General features: G+C 35.2%; 1 protein-coding gene across 4 annotated transcripts in view; it reads right to left on the bottom strand.

The window, feature by feature from the left end:
* Positions 1-13,732, bottom strand: part of LOC126889940 (ATP-dependent translocase ABCB1-like) — a 111,384-nt gene that overhangs the window by 67,945 nt on the left and 29,707 nt on the right. For all 4 annotated transcript variants that reach the window (XM_050658688.1, XM_050658690.1, XM_050658687.1 and 1 more), the window contains 2 exons: positions 10,195-10,419; positions 4,949-5,074 (listed from right to left, as the gene is read on the bottom strand). In XM_050658688.1, coding sequence (XP_050514645.1) covers positions 4,949-5,074; positions 10,195-10,419 — 351 coding nt within the window. The remainder of the gene's footprint in view (positions 1-4,948; positions 5,075-10,194; positions 10,420-13,732) is intronic.

Here is a 13,732-nt window from a genome sequence, read left to right on the forward strand (position 1 = left end):
AATGAGCAGTCGTGTATGGAGTCGAAACATGGACGATAACAAAAAAATAGGTAAATAAATTGCTGGTGTGGAAACGTTAAATCCTTCGAGTAATATGATAGCCTCTGGCTAAGATAGCGTGACAAACGAATCGAGGTGCAGACACAACAACAAGTTAGAATCTTTCTTCGGAAAGGTGAATCTACTCGTAGTGAGATCTAAAGGCCAATAGACTAAGACGGACAGGATATGTGCTGGTTAATTACAGCACGCATGCAATTAAGATGATGCAATTACTACAAGAAGCAGGGATTAACAACCAAGATCTGAAAATATTTAGAAACCTATACTAGAATCAGGCGACAAATCTTAGAGTTGAACGTGAACACATCGAACATGAGAATATTATGCGTAGAGTGAGGCAAGGCTCTATTTTGTCTCCTCTAATCTTCAATTTCTGCATTTAAAGAATATTTATCGAAGTGTTGCACGAAACTTATACAGGTATTTTACTAAACAGGTGCCGAATAAATAACATCAGATATGCAGATGACAGATGTTGGAACATGAAAGGAAGCCCTAATACAATTTGGAGAAAAATGGCCAGTAGTATTAGAGAGACTGCTATTGAAATACATGGGAAGATAAAGAGACTTGGTGGTGGTCAAACGAAGTACAAGGAAAAATAAAAGAGAAGAGAAAATTATATAAAAAGTGGCAAGAAACCAGATCCGACACAGATCTTCAAAACTATATGGTGGCGAAAAAGGAAGCGAAAGTAGCAGTAGCAAAAGCCAAAGCAGAAGCGTATTCAAACCTATACGATCAACTTGATACCAGGGAAGGCTAAACGAAGATATATAAAATAGCCAAACAGAGAGCAAAGAAAGCAAAAGATTTTAATCAGATTAGATGTATCCGAGATGAAAATAATAAAATACTAGTTCACGAAAAGGATATCAAAAAGAGATGGAGGAAGTACTTTAACAGCTTATTAAATGAAGTATTTGACAGACAGCCTGTAGAGTCAACGGAGACAGTAGCAGCAATGGTCACCAAAATAACAAACGAGGAAGTGGCTCAAGTGCTTCAAAAAATAAAGAAAGGAAAAGCGGTAGGACCAGATGATATTCCTGGGGAAGTATTGGGATCATTGAGAGAGGCAGGAACAAGGTGGCTAGCAGGTCTATTTAATAGAATTATGGAAGTTGGACAAATGCCAGACGAATGGAGAAGCAGTATACTGGTACCTGTTTACAAAAACAAGGGAGATATACAACAATGTACAAGCTACAGGGCTATAGAACTGCTTAGCCACACCATGAAAATATGAGAAAGAGTAATTGATAGATGGATACGTGAAGAGACCGAAATATCCGAGAATCAATTTGGCTTTATGCAGGGCAGATCAACAACAGATACCATTTTCATTATAAGGCAGTTGATGCAAAAATACAGGAGTAAAGAAACAAACGCTCATATGGCATTCATTGATCTCGAGAAAGCATATGATAGAGTTCCTCAAGAGATTCTGTGGTGGGCACTCAATAAGAAAGGAGTCTCTGGTGAATATGTAAATATTGAGAGGGATATGTATGAGGGAGTAACGACTAGTGTTAGGACAGGTGTGGGAGAGACTGATAAATTTCATGTAAAAGTAGGATTGCACCAAGGCTCTGTGCTTAGTTCGTATTTATTCTCATTAATTTTGGACCAGATAACAGCGAAACTACAGTGTAACATTCCATGGTGCTTAATGTATGCTGATGATGTCGTGTTAGTAAAGAGACTTAGAACAAAAACTGGAACAGTGGAGACAAGCTCTGGAGGAAAAAGGTTTAAAACTTAGAAGGACAAAAACAGTGTATTTGGAACGTTCATTTAAAGATGGAGTTACTACAAATAAAATGGTAACTTTGGATGGTGAACTGATTGTAAAAAGCAATAGTTTTAAGTACCTGGGATCGGTATTACAGAGTAATGGAGAAATAGATGGAGATGCATGCAGTAGAATTAGGGCTGGATGGATGAAGTGGAAAGAAGCCAGTGGTGTGTTGTGTGACAGAAAAATTGCAATGAAGCTGAAGGGAAAATTCTATACATCAGCCATAAGACCGGCTGTGATGTACGGAACTGAATGTTGGGCAGTAAAGAATATGGGAAAGAGTAATTGATAGACGGATACGTGAAGAGATCGAAATATCCGAGACTCAATTTGGATTTATGCAGGGCAGATCAACAACAGATGCAATTTTCATTATAAGGCAGTTGATGGAAAAATACAAGAGTAAAGAAACAAACGCTCATCTGGTATTCGTTGATTTCGAGAAAGCATATGATAGAGTTCCTCGAGAGATTCTGTGGTGGGCACTCAATAAGAAAGGAGTCCCTGGTGAATATGTAAATATTGTGAGGGATATGTATGAGGGAGTAACGACTAGTGTTAGGACAGGTGTGGGAGAGACTGATAAATTTCATGTGAAAGTAGGATTGCACCAATGCTCTGTGCTTAGTCCGTATTTATTCTCATTAATTTTGGACCAGATCACAGCGAAACTACAGGGTAACATTCCATGGGGCTTAATGTATGCTGATGATGTCGTGTTAGTAGAAAATAGTGAAAGAGACTTAGAACAAAAACTGGAACAGTGGAGGCAAGCTCTGGAGGAAAAAGGTTTAAAACTTAGAAGGACAAAAACAGAGTATTTGGAATGTTCATTTAAAGATGGAATTACTACAAATAAAATGGTAACTTTGGATGGTGAACTGATTGTAAAAAGCAATAGTTTTAAGTACCTGGGATCGGTATTACAGAGTAATGGAGAAATAGATGGAGATGCATGCAGTAGAATTAGGGCTGGATGGATGAAGTGGAAAGAAGCGAGTGGTGTGTTGTGTGACAGAAAAATTGCAATGAAGCTAAAGTGAAAATTCTATAAATTAGTCATAAGACCGGCTGTAATGTACGGAACTGAATGTTGGGCAGTAAAGAAGAAAGAGGAACAACGAACGCATGTGGCGGAAATAAGAATGCTTAGATGGATGAGTGGAGTGACAAAGAAGGATAAAATTAGAAATGAGTATATTAGGGGAAGTCTAGGTGTAGCACCAATTGATGCCAAAATGGAAAAGTCGAGACGTTAATCACCCAATACGAAGAATAGCTGAAGCGCAGATTCCTGGAAGGAGTAGGAGAGGAAGACCAAAGAAGACGTAGGGGGAGACGATAAGGCAGGGCATGTTAGTAAAGGGGATTGACATTGATATGACCTAAGATAGAATTGTGTGAAGAAATGAAATTAGGGAAGCCGACCCCGCATAGGGATAAGGCAAAGAGAATGATGAGATATGCAGATGACACCATAGTATTTGCTGATAACCTAGAAGACCTACAAGTCCTTATGACAAAGTCACGTATTACAGTCAACAATACGGACTTATACAAACTATACTTATACAGTGATGAGCACGCTAATAACCGGCAAAATAGCTCAAAAGATGGAAAACGTAATACATTGCGAAACAAAAAGAGATGAAACTAGTGGAGATGGAAATTATCGTTATAAACGTATTAATTAACATTACATTCCATAGTTTCCCACCTTTAGACGCCTGTGACAGGAGTATTTTATAAAATTCTAGTGTCACAGTGACAGTTGTCATACTCCTCTGATACGTCTAAAGGTGGGAAACTATGTCATTTAATGTTATTTTAGACGTTTATAACGATAGTTTCTACCTCCACCAGTTTCATCTCTTTTTGTTTCGCAATATATTATGTTTTCATCTTTTGAGCTATTTTGCCGGTTATTAGCGCGCTCATCACTGTATAAACGTAAAGAAGACAAAGCAAGATCAAATCAAGACGATCATTAGCAAGAAAAAGATAACAGAAAGTTAACTCTACGTCAACCCAACCCTACAACTATCTCGGCACCATAATAAATGAAGAATGGACATATAACCAAGAGATAAGAGCGCTCATCTGAAAAGCTAGATCCATCTTCAACCGGATGGGTGCCTTCTTCAAGAGCCACAACCTCTCTCTTGACATGAAAGTAAGAATGCTGCGATATTAAGTCTTCTCTGTCCTTTTTTAGGGTGTTGAATCGTGGACCTTAAGAACAAATGTATGTGCAGAAAATTTGCAAAACTCCGGGACTGACCGAGTCACAAATAAGGAGGTCCCCAGAAGACTTAAGAAGCACCGGGAGGTACTGACCACCATCAAATCTTGAAAGTGGGAATACTTCGGACACAATATGCGAAATTAATCTAGATATGTTCTCCTACAAGCCAAGGAAAAATATTTGAAAAGCGAGATCAACGAAGAAGAAGAACATCCTAGTTAAAGAACCTCAGAACCTGGTTCAACACAACATCTGTGCAGCTTTTCCGCGCTTCTGCAGATAGGATAAATATTGCCATCATGATCGCCAACATTCATCACGGATAGGCACATCAAGGAGAAGATAACTTTGGTCACAGAATAACTAACCACACAGAAGCCAAACTCAGGCCGAAAACGGTAACATAATTTTCATGCTCATGCGTCACGTAAGTGGTGCAACCTAACTTTTGCGATTGACAGTGACAGTTGTTTATAGTTAAATTTTATATTTATATAATGTTTTATTTTATATTTTATTTATATTTTATAGTTAAATTTTATATTTCATATTTAATTAATAACTACTTGTCAAAAATATTACATCATTTGGAATGGCCTATTCCTTAGAACATCAAGTTCTATTCTGTAAGTGGTGCACAAGGTCAAATATTTCGGTCTCAACAAAATCAATGGAAACGACAGGCAGATTCGTTTCTGTGTGGTTAGTTTTTCTGTGCTTTGGTTCTCCTTTCGACAGAACTGTATGTTAGGATGTTTTGTTAACTTTTTATACAGGTTCTCACACTTTTAAAAAAGGTTGTACTTGACTTGGATTCTATTAAATTATAGTTTACTTACCTCACCAGATACGGCATTGTAAAATCTTTGTATAAGTTGAACAACTGTAGATTTGCCACAACCCGAACTTCCAACAAGAGCAATGGTCTCCCCAGGATGAATTTCAATATCCACCCCTTGTAATATCTATAACATAGGTTAAACATTATTAGGGAATACATTTTTTTTATAAATTATAATTCTAAACCCATTTACCCTAAGGTGTCGGGTGTAATGTCTACCTGTACCCAATAGTTAGTTGCATGCACAATTTTTCTCCATTGTTTCTTATTCTTTGCATGGTTTTTTGCTTATTCTTTGCTGGTTCCTCTTGTCTCTATGTCTCTAGGATTGAGGTTACATTATCAACCCATGCCTTCCCATATTTTTTAAACTGGTTTTCTTGATTCATTCTAACCATGTGTCCAAATCATCTCAGTTGGGCCTCTTCAATTTTTTTTAATAATTGATTGGACCTTAAGATGTGTCACAAACCTGACAGAATATGCAATTCGCACTTTTTGTCAGACTGATATTGGGACTGATTTCTATATTTAAGAGGAAACAGTAGCGATCAACAGGTAGCAACAAACGCGGTCCAAGATTGCAGCTGTAATTTTGAATATTTTGTCGAGATATTTGGCACACATATTCGTAATATAATAAAGAATGGCGGTACACAGCCCAATTTGAGAAATATGTTAGAATGTGGAAATTACTTTATAACTAAATAAAATATTGAAAAAACAAGCCTGTACCGCCATTAAGAAGAACAATAAAATACACTTTCTTCAAATAAACTTTTTTATCCCATTCCTAGATTTTGTGTCATTTTGGACCTACTAAAATTTTTTATTTCTTACAAGAAATCGAACATATTGTAACTAATAACTAATTAGGCAACATAGAGAAATTGTCACTGTCATTTTGACAATCCTGCGTCAGATTTTCTGTTATCTGTTCTGTTATCGTTATCGATATCTGTTCAGAGCAGTAGCGTATTATTTTAAGAATTCGTTATTGTTGTTTCGTAGGAAAGTAGTGTTTATTTATAGTTAATTTATTATATTTTTGTGTAATAGAACTAAGTTGTTGGCCTATTTTTAAAAATAGATTATTGTTAATTGTGAGTTTTAGTTATATGTAGGTAAGTATATTTTACGTAAAAATATTTCGAATTCTAATGCGAGTATATAAAGTTTTAGGAGGATTTTTTATTCTAAAAATATTATCAGTAGTTTAAAAAATGGGAAAAGTTCATTTAAAGTTATATTTAAAAAAAGGAGTTGAAACTAGTTAGCGTGCATTTGGCAACGGCGGATCCAGCAACCTTGCAAGGAGGGGGCAATGCAATAAAAATTTTCTCGTCACTCGCGTACGCAGGATTCTTTTTCGGTATGGGCTGTTACTTTATTTTTCTTCATGTACCATGTCCTTTCAGAACGTTGGTTACTATCATAGCTACCTTAATTTTATTTACTGCTACCCTAAATCAACCACGAAGTGCTTTTTCGTCCTGGACTTCGTTTGCCTTTTATTTTCACTTGCATAATATTTTGTAGCAACCTATATTTGAAACTTCTCATTACATGTCCAAAATACTCCACTTTTCTCTTCTTGATGCCTTCTATAATCTCAGTAGTCTTGCTGAGACGTTCTAGTATTGTGGAGTTTCGAATCTTCTTCACCCAAGATACTTTTAAAATTCTTCTATAGAACCACATTTCGAAAGCCTCAAGGCGATTTAGGTAAGTAGATCGATTTTATTCACAGTCCAAGACTCGACACCATACAGTAAGACAAAGAACACGTACTTTGGAGAAGGAATTCTGTTTTATGTTTCATTCCGGTGTTCAGTTGTCAACAGGACACAAAACTCACTATTTATTTTCAATCGTAATTATCTCTTTTTTTTTAAAGGCGACACCAGGCGAAGTCTCAAGGAGGGGGCAATTGACCCCATTGACCCCCCTTGGATCCGCGCCTGGCATTTGGCGCTCTATGAACTAAATAAAATAAGACGGCTCTTGTTTCGCTTCACAACGAAATGACTATTTATTATTGTTTTATTATTATTTCGTGCAAATACCTATGTTAACTTAAAATTTTTAACCATTTTGGTTTATTTTTGTAAATATTTATTTACTAATAATAAAATTGTTTTCTATTACTTCCATTTTGCGCGCCTATGAGTAAAATTGTCAAATATTGATTTTAGATAATGTCAAAGATTACCGCTGTTGCCAAAGTTTAGCAGACCTTACGAAAAAAGGTATGATGCTATCTCCCGAAGTTATATTGATGACGCGCTACTGTATGCTCTTAAGCCGATGCCGCACTGCAGGATGCTAGATGGTGGCTTGGAGGGTGCATTTTAAAGGTAAATGGTGGAGGGTCGCTGCATCCTGGACGCAGTGAAAGAGTGAAATGAAGTCAGAAGTCAGTATCCAACTGACTGCTGAGGAATCGTTTGTTTCATTTGTTACGTTACATTTGGATTGTTTTTTAGCATATAGTCATATTAGAGGTAAGACTCACTCACTAAGCTTTTCAGAAAGTGGAGAAAAATCGACTTAAAGGCAAAAAAAGGTTTTTTAAATTCACCTGACTTGAATATTGGATTTTTTTTAATGCAACTGAAAAGAATAAATAAATCAGATATTTTAAGCCATGTCTCGTTACATAGTGGGTCTGCTGGGTCCCAAATTGCCCTTCTTTTATGCACATCACTTATTACGCTTTCCTCCATAGCGAGGCTACCCGGATGGATTATCAAACACGACTGATAAACTGATATGGGTGGATAGACGCCTGGCGGACCACCGTATGGTTATATAGTAGTGGGAGGCCACTGCGGCTACCGTCGTTGTATTATTCGTGGTATAAGCACCGAACAAACCGAAGGCACAGTCGACTCGGCGGGAAGAGTTCGCGCATCTGGTTTGCGCACGGCTGGCGGCCATTTTTTCGGTCCACAGGTCCGCTGCTGACACGATCAATTTGTGATTGTTGTTGTCAGATCACGATTGTTTCGGGGTTACTTTGATTTTGTGTTGTTCTGTTCGGTGATTTTGTTTTTGTGCATTGTGCAATAATAATTATGGATATGGACAAAAAGAAAGGCAGTTCGAATTCAATCTGTGCAGCGATCAACTGTAAAAACACGGTATCAAATTTCAGCTATAGTTTTTTCCGTTTTCCAAAAAACGAATCAAGGTAAGCATTTTTAAATTCACAATGTTTTTATAAATGTGTATGTACTTAAATGGGTAGGTACTATGAAACTTTACCTAATCAACTATTTTCAATGGGAAATAAGCCACAATTTTACCAAAAAAATGATTTTATTAACGTTTCGACGCCCAAGTCAGGTGTTGTCAAAATACAAAATAATTCTTGTATTCAATCATTGAAAATAGTTTATTATAAAAATGCCACAAGGAAATAGCTTCAGAACAAAACTTTACCTATATTATGTATATACGGTGTCCAGAAACTCTACCGACAAAAGAAGACAGGAGACTCCTCATATAATTTTAAGACATTTAAACCCAAATCATCTAGTCCGAAAATGCTTCCTAAGGGAGCTAGTGAAGATAGCGTCTTGTAATTAGTTTTTCTTAGATACCTCCAGAACACTTGTATTTAAAAAAACAACAATTGGTACACACATTTATCTTCCAAAGATGCATCGATTTCATTCATCGTGGATTTCTAGTACCGGTCATAGGCGTCGGTTATGGGTAGGGCAACGGTTATTTTATCGCATAACCTTTTGATCTTTAACTTTAAGCATTTTTGATATTGGATTATTATACTGTGAGATATTCTAGCACTAAAAGGTGCTCTTGATTTAAGTCCGTAGGACACGCCGTTTTCTAGAAAAATCGATTTGAAAATTTTTCGTCTTTTAAATTTGAAAAAAAAAACTGCAAAAAAGTTTTCAAAAAGAAACAGTGTATTTTACTAACTTATACCAAGAGTAACTTTTAGTACTAGAATAGCTCATAATTTAATAATCTAAAGTCACAAATTCTTAAAAATTAAAGGCAAAAAAGTTATGCGATAAAATAACTCTTGACCTACCCAAAACGGACGCATATGACCGGTACTACAAATTCGCCATTAATGAAATCGATTCATCTCTGGAATATAAATAAACGTACCAATTTTCGTTTTTCTAACTGTTTTTTTTTTTAATTTTTTTGGAAATTCAAGAAACAAAAAATTTTGAAATCGATTTTTTTAGAAAACCGTGTGTTCTACCGACTTAAAGGAAGAGTACCTTTTAGTACTAGGATACCTCATAATTTAATAATCCAGTGTCAAAAATGCTTAAAAGTTAAAGACATAAAAGTTATCCGATAAAATAACCGTTGCCCTACCCAAAACGGACGCCTATGACCGGTACTAAAAGTTCACAATAAATGTAATCGATTTATCTCTGAAAGATAAATATGCGTACCAATTCTCATGTTTCTAAATGAGAGCGTTCTGGAGTTATTTAAGAAAAGCTAATTACAAGACGCCATATTTAAAGAGCTCTAGCTCCCTTAGGAAGCATTTTCGGACTAGAAGAATTAGGTTAAAATGTCTTAAATTTATCTGAGGAATCTCCTGTCTTCGGTTGTTTGTAGAGTTTCTGGACACCCTGTATATAAAATATTGTTGAAAACGTACTTGTAGATACTTTGTTATTGTAGAGCTTGGAACTCCTATTTTTTGTACAAGAAAATTACAGAAATAGAGATAAAATACATAGAATACAGAGAAGCTCTTATTAGATCGCTATTAGGTCTCGATATATTTTTTAATTAAAATTATACGTTAAATAAGTTTAAAATAAATAAATTTTATTTGATACACTTATTTGAAAAATCAACACCGGTGCTGCAACATCTATTTAAGCAAAGCCGGATCTGACCACTTGGACCGATAAAATGGCGCAAGGTCACAGAATCTGTCTGACAGCTAAAAAATGAAATTTATTGAAGTGCACCTTCGGGTTGTTCGGTGGTATAAGTAGCTGGATGGTCGCCAGGCAGGTATCTACCATCAACCATCCTACCAAACTTCCTGCAGTGCGGCATCGGCCTAGCAGATTTCACTTAATGTTTGAGACATTTTATTCTCTAATTTTATTTCTAATAACTTTGCTGATTTATTTTTTACGATCAATTGGATAGGTTAAAAAGACATATCCTAATCAAAGGAACATTTACAAAATAAAATAAAACAATAAAAATAAAATAGTCTTATATACTCACCGGTATATCTGGTCTAGATGGATAGTGAAATTTGACATTTTTAAATTGAATATTCCCTTTAAATTGATCCAATTTTGCCCCATTTGATTTTGATAAATTTATAGCAGGTTTGCTTTCAATCACATTAAAAATCTTCGCAGCAGCTGCTTTTGATATGGCAAACATTTCTAAATATGTGGAAGCTGCACCAAAGTTTAGGGAAGCTGACAATACGGCGAAAAATATCTGTAAAAATTTAAAGTTTGTAAAAAGGGTGTAAAGTACAGGTTTAGGACAGAGCCCATTTTACTTCAAATCAGGCCCGAGGCACTACACAATTTGCGGGCTCCTAAATATAATTTAATAATAATAATAATAACTTTTTTAAATGTATTAATAATTATTTAATAGAAATATACTTGCACCAGAAATTTAAATTTTTATAAACAATAAATAAAATTTATATTTAAACAATTCAACATTATTTAATAACTCTTATTGTAGTCATTTAACATTTCCTGTTCGTAAAATGAAAAATTTTTGAAAATTTATTTTGTTATTGTAATAATATTTTTTTTGGTGATCTCTCCTGGCCCATTAAAATACGGGACCCGAGGTAGGTGCCTCACTGGCCTAGTGGTAAAATAGGCCCTAGTTTAGGGTATAAAATATGAACCTAGTATTCAGGATGTTAGTGTGTCATCGTTTCTATTAAAGTCTGAATATTCAATTTTTTGCCGTTTTGTAGACCATTAAAATTTTGTTCTGAAGCTATTTCCTTGTGGCATTTTTATAATTACGTATTTTTTATGGGAAATAAGCCACAATTTTACTAAAAAATGAATTTATTAACGTTTCGAAGCCCAAATCGGGTTTCGTTGTCAAAATTCAAAATAAATTCATTTTTTAGTAAAATTGTGGCTTATTTCCCATAAAAAATACGTAATTAAAATTTTACGGAACAATAATGATTAAAGGATCATCATCAAATAAATCAATTCTGCTAATTAATTCGTAAGTTCCATTAATCAGCAAAGTAAAAAAACTTGCGAAGCTCATGTCTTCTTCTTGATTTGCCTATCCGTGACGAATGTTGGCGATCATCATGGCAATCTTCACTTTATCTGCAGCAACGCGGAAAGCTGCACAGATGTTGTGTTGAACCAGGTTCTGAGGTTATTTAACCAGGATGTTCTTCTTCCTGGACCTCGCTTTCCAAATATTTTTCCTTGCAGGATGGCTTGTAGGAGGGCATATCTCGATTCATTTCGCATAATGTGTCCAAAGTGTTCCAACTTTCGAGATTTGATCGTGGTTAGCACTTCTCGGTTCTTCTTCATTCTTCTAAGGACCTCCTCATTTGTGATCCGTTCAGTCACATCTTAAATGCTTCCAATTTTCGGCACATATCTTCGTTCAAGGTTCATGATTCAACACCATAAAAAAGGACAGAGAAGACGTAGCATCTTAGCATTCTTACTTTTATACCAAGAGAAAGGTTGCAGCTCTTGAAAAAGGCCCCCATACGGTTGAAAGTTGATCTAGCTTGTCCGATGTGTGCTCTTATCTCTTGGTTGTTGGTCCAGTCACCATTCTTTATTTATTATGGTGCCGAGGTAGTTGTAGTGCCTCACTCTTTCTAAAGGGGTTTGGTTGATGTGGAGTTGACCTTCTGTTATCGTTTTCTTGCTAATGATTATAAGCTCATGTACGCAATAGGTAACCAAACTTATAGAATGTAAAGCGTTCTCTCTTAATATCAAACAAACTGTAGACTTTGATAATGTCCAAAAAAGAGGGTTAAAAGAACTACAACGTTAAATAGGTTGCATATGTTCATTGTTGCATATATGTTCAATGAACCCCCAAATATGAGAAAACCGTTGAATGCTACCATTCAAAGGGGTACGTTTTTGAGAAAGGGGTGAGTTAGTCCCTATGCTCTAGAGTGCATTAGGATGACTTCTATGTACTTTTCGCACATATATGTCTTCAGGAAAGTTGTTGAGAATTAAATTTTCTATGGAAATGCCACTTCAAAAATATTGCTTTTGACAAAAATATATTTAGTCCTATATCGCCGGGGGGGGGGGGGGGGGGGTTACAGCGGCCTCTGGAGTTACCCAAGTTTTTTTGTATTCGATGTATTTTGATGATTTTGACCCGTAGAACACGAATTATTTGGGTAACAGTTGATCCGGATGTCGATAAGATTGTTATAAACAAAGAACTTGAGGAATTACATAAGAGCGATTTCTCGCAAAACAAAACATTTTTTTGTATTTTTTGGGTCATTATAGGCATAAAATGTTTTTACAAGTTTTTTCGTAGGATGCATAGTTTTCGAGATAAACGCGGTGGAACTTTCAAATAATCGAAAAATTGCAATTTTTGAACCCAAATAACTTTTGATTAAAAAATAAAATAGCAATTCTGCTTACCGCATTTGAAAGTTCTAGTCAAATTATATCGGTTTTGATTATTTGCATTCATAAAGAATTATTTTTTTATTGTTAAACAAACCTATAAACACATAGTGCTTGAGTGATGTTTTCAATGATCTCCCATTTAAAATCGAACGAGTAGGTATGTAAAGTAGGTACACGTGTAAGCGAAGCTATTTCTACGTAGAATGTCTTAAAACGCATGTATTGGGCACGGGAAACACTATGTGTTTATAGTTTTGTTTAACAATAAAAAAATAATTTTTTAGCAATGCAAATAATCAAAACCGATAAAATTTGACTTGAACTTTCAAATGCGGTAAACAGAATTGCTATTTTGTTTTTTAATTAAAAGTTATTCTGGTTCAAATATTGCAATTTTTCGATTTTTTGAAAGTTCAACCGCATTTATTTCGAAAACTATGCATCCTACGAAAAAACTTGTAAGAACATTTTTTGCTTACAATGATCCAAAAAATACAAAAAAAGTTTTGATTTGCGAGAAATCGCTGTTATGTAATTCCTCAAGTTCTTTGTTTATAACAGTCTAATCGACATCCGGATCAACTATTACCCAAAAATTCATGTTCTACGGGTCAAAATACATAAAAAAACTTGGGTAAGTCCATCTGAATAAAGGAGGCCGTTGTATCCACCCTGGCGACAGGACTAATTAAAAAACTAAGCAAAATGAAATACGAAAGAACGCGATTTTCTTTTTTGCTCCATAACTTTTTCCACGGTGCTATGTAGGCATTGCTTCATAGAAAAAAATCTTCTGTCCTTCCTTTTCAAAATGACGTATGGAAGAAGTCTTTAGGATTTATAGTATCCGGAATACGAATTTTTCAAAGTTCGCCACTCAAACCTTTTTTGGGCCATTTTCCCTATTTTTTCGCCAACATTGTTCTATATATTTTTTCTACGCAGTTTTAATGCATAAATTTCTACGCATACAGGCAATGGTATATTTAAGAGAAAAAATCAATTACCTTAAAATGGTCTAGGACTAATTTTAAGTAAGATATGGTCTTCAAAGTTTTCTACTTTTCACGATTTTTGCTAACTTTTACGGCCATTCTTTAAATTTCTTCATTTGCAATATGGAATTGAGA

This window comes from Diabrotica virgifera, chromosome 8, assembly GCF_917563875.1.
Source record: "Diabrotica virgifera virgifera chromosome 8, PGI_DIABVI_V3a".
Taxonomy (NCBI): Eukaryota; Metazoa; Arthropoda; class Insecta; order Coleoptera; family Chrysomelidae; genus Diabrotica; species Diabrotica virgifera.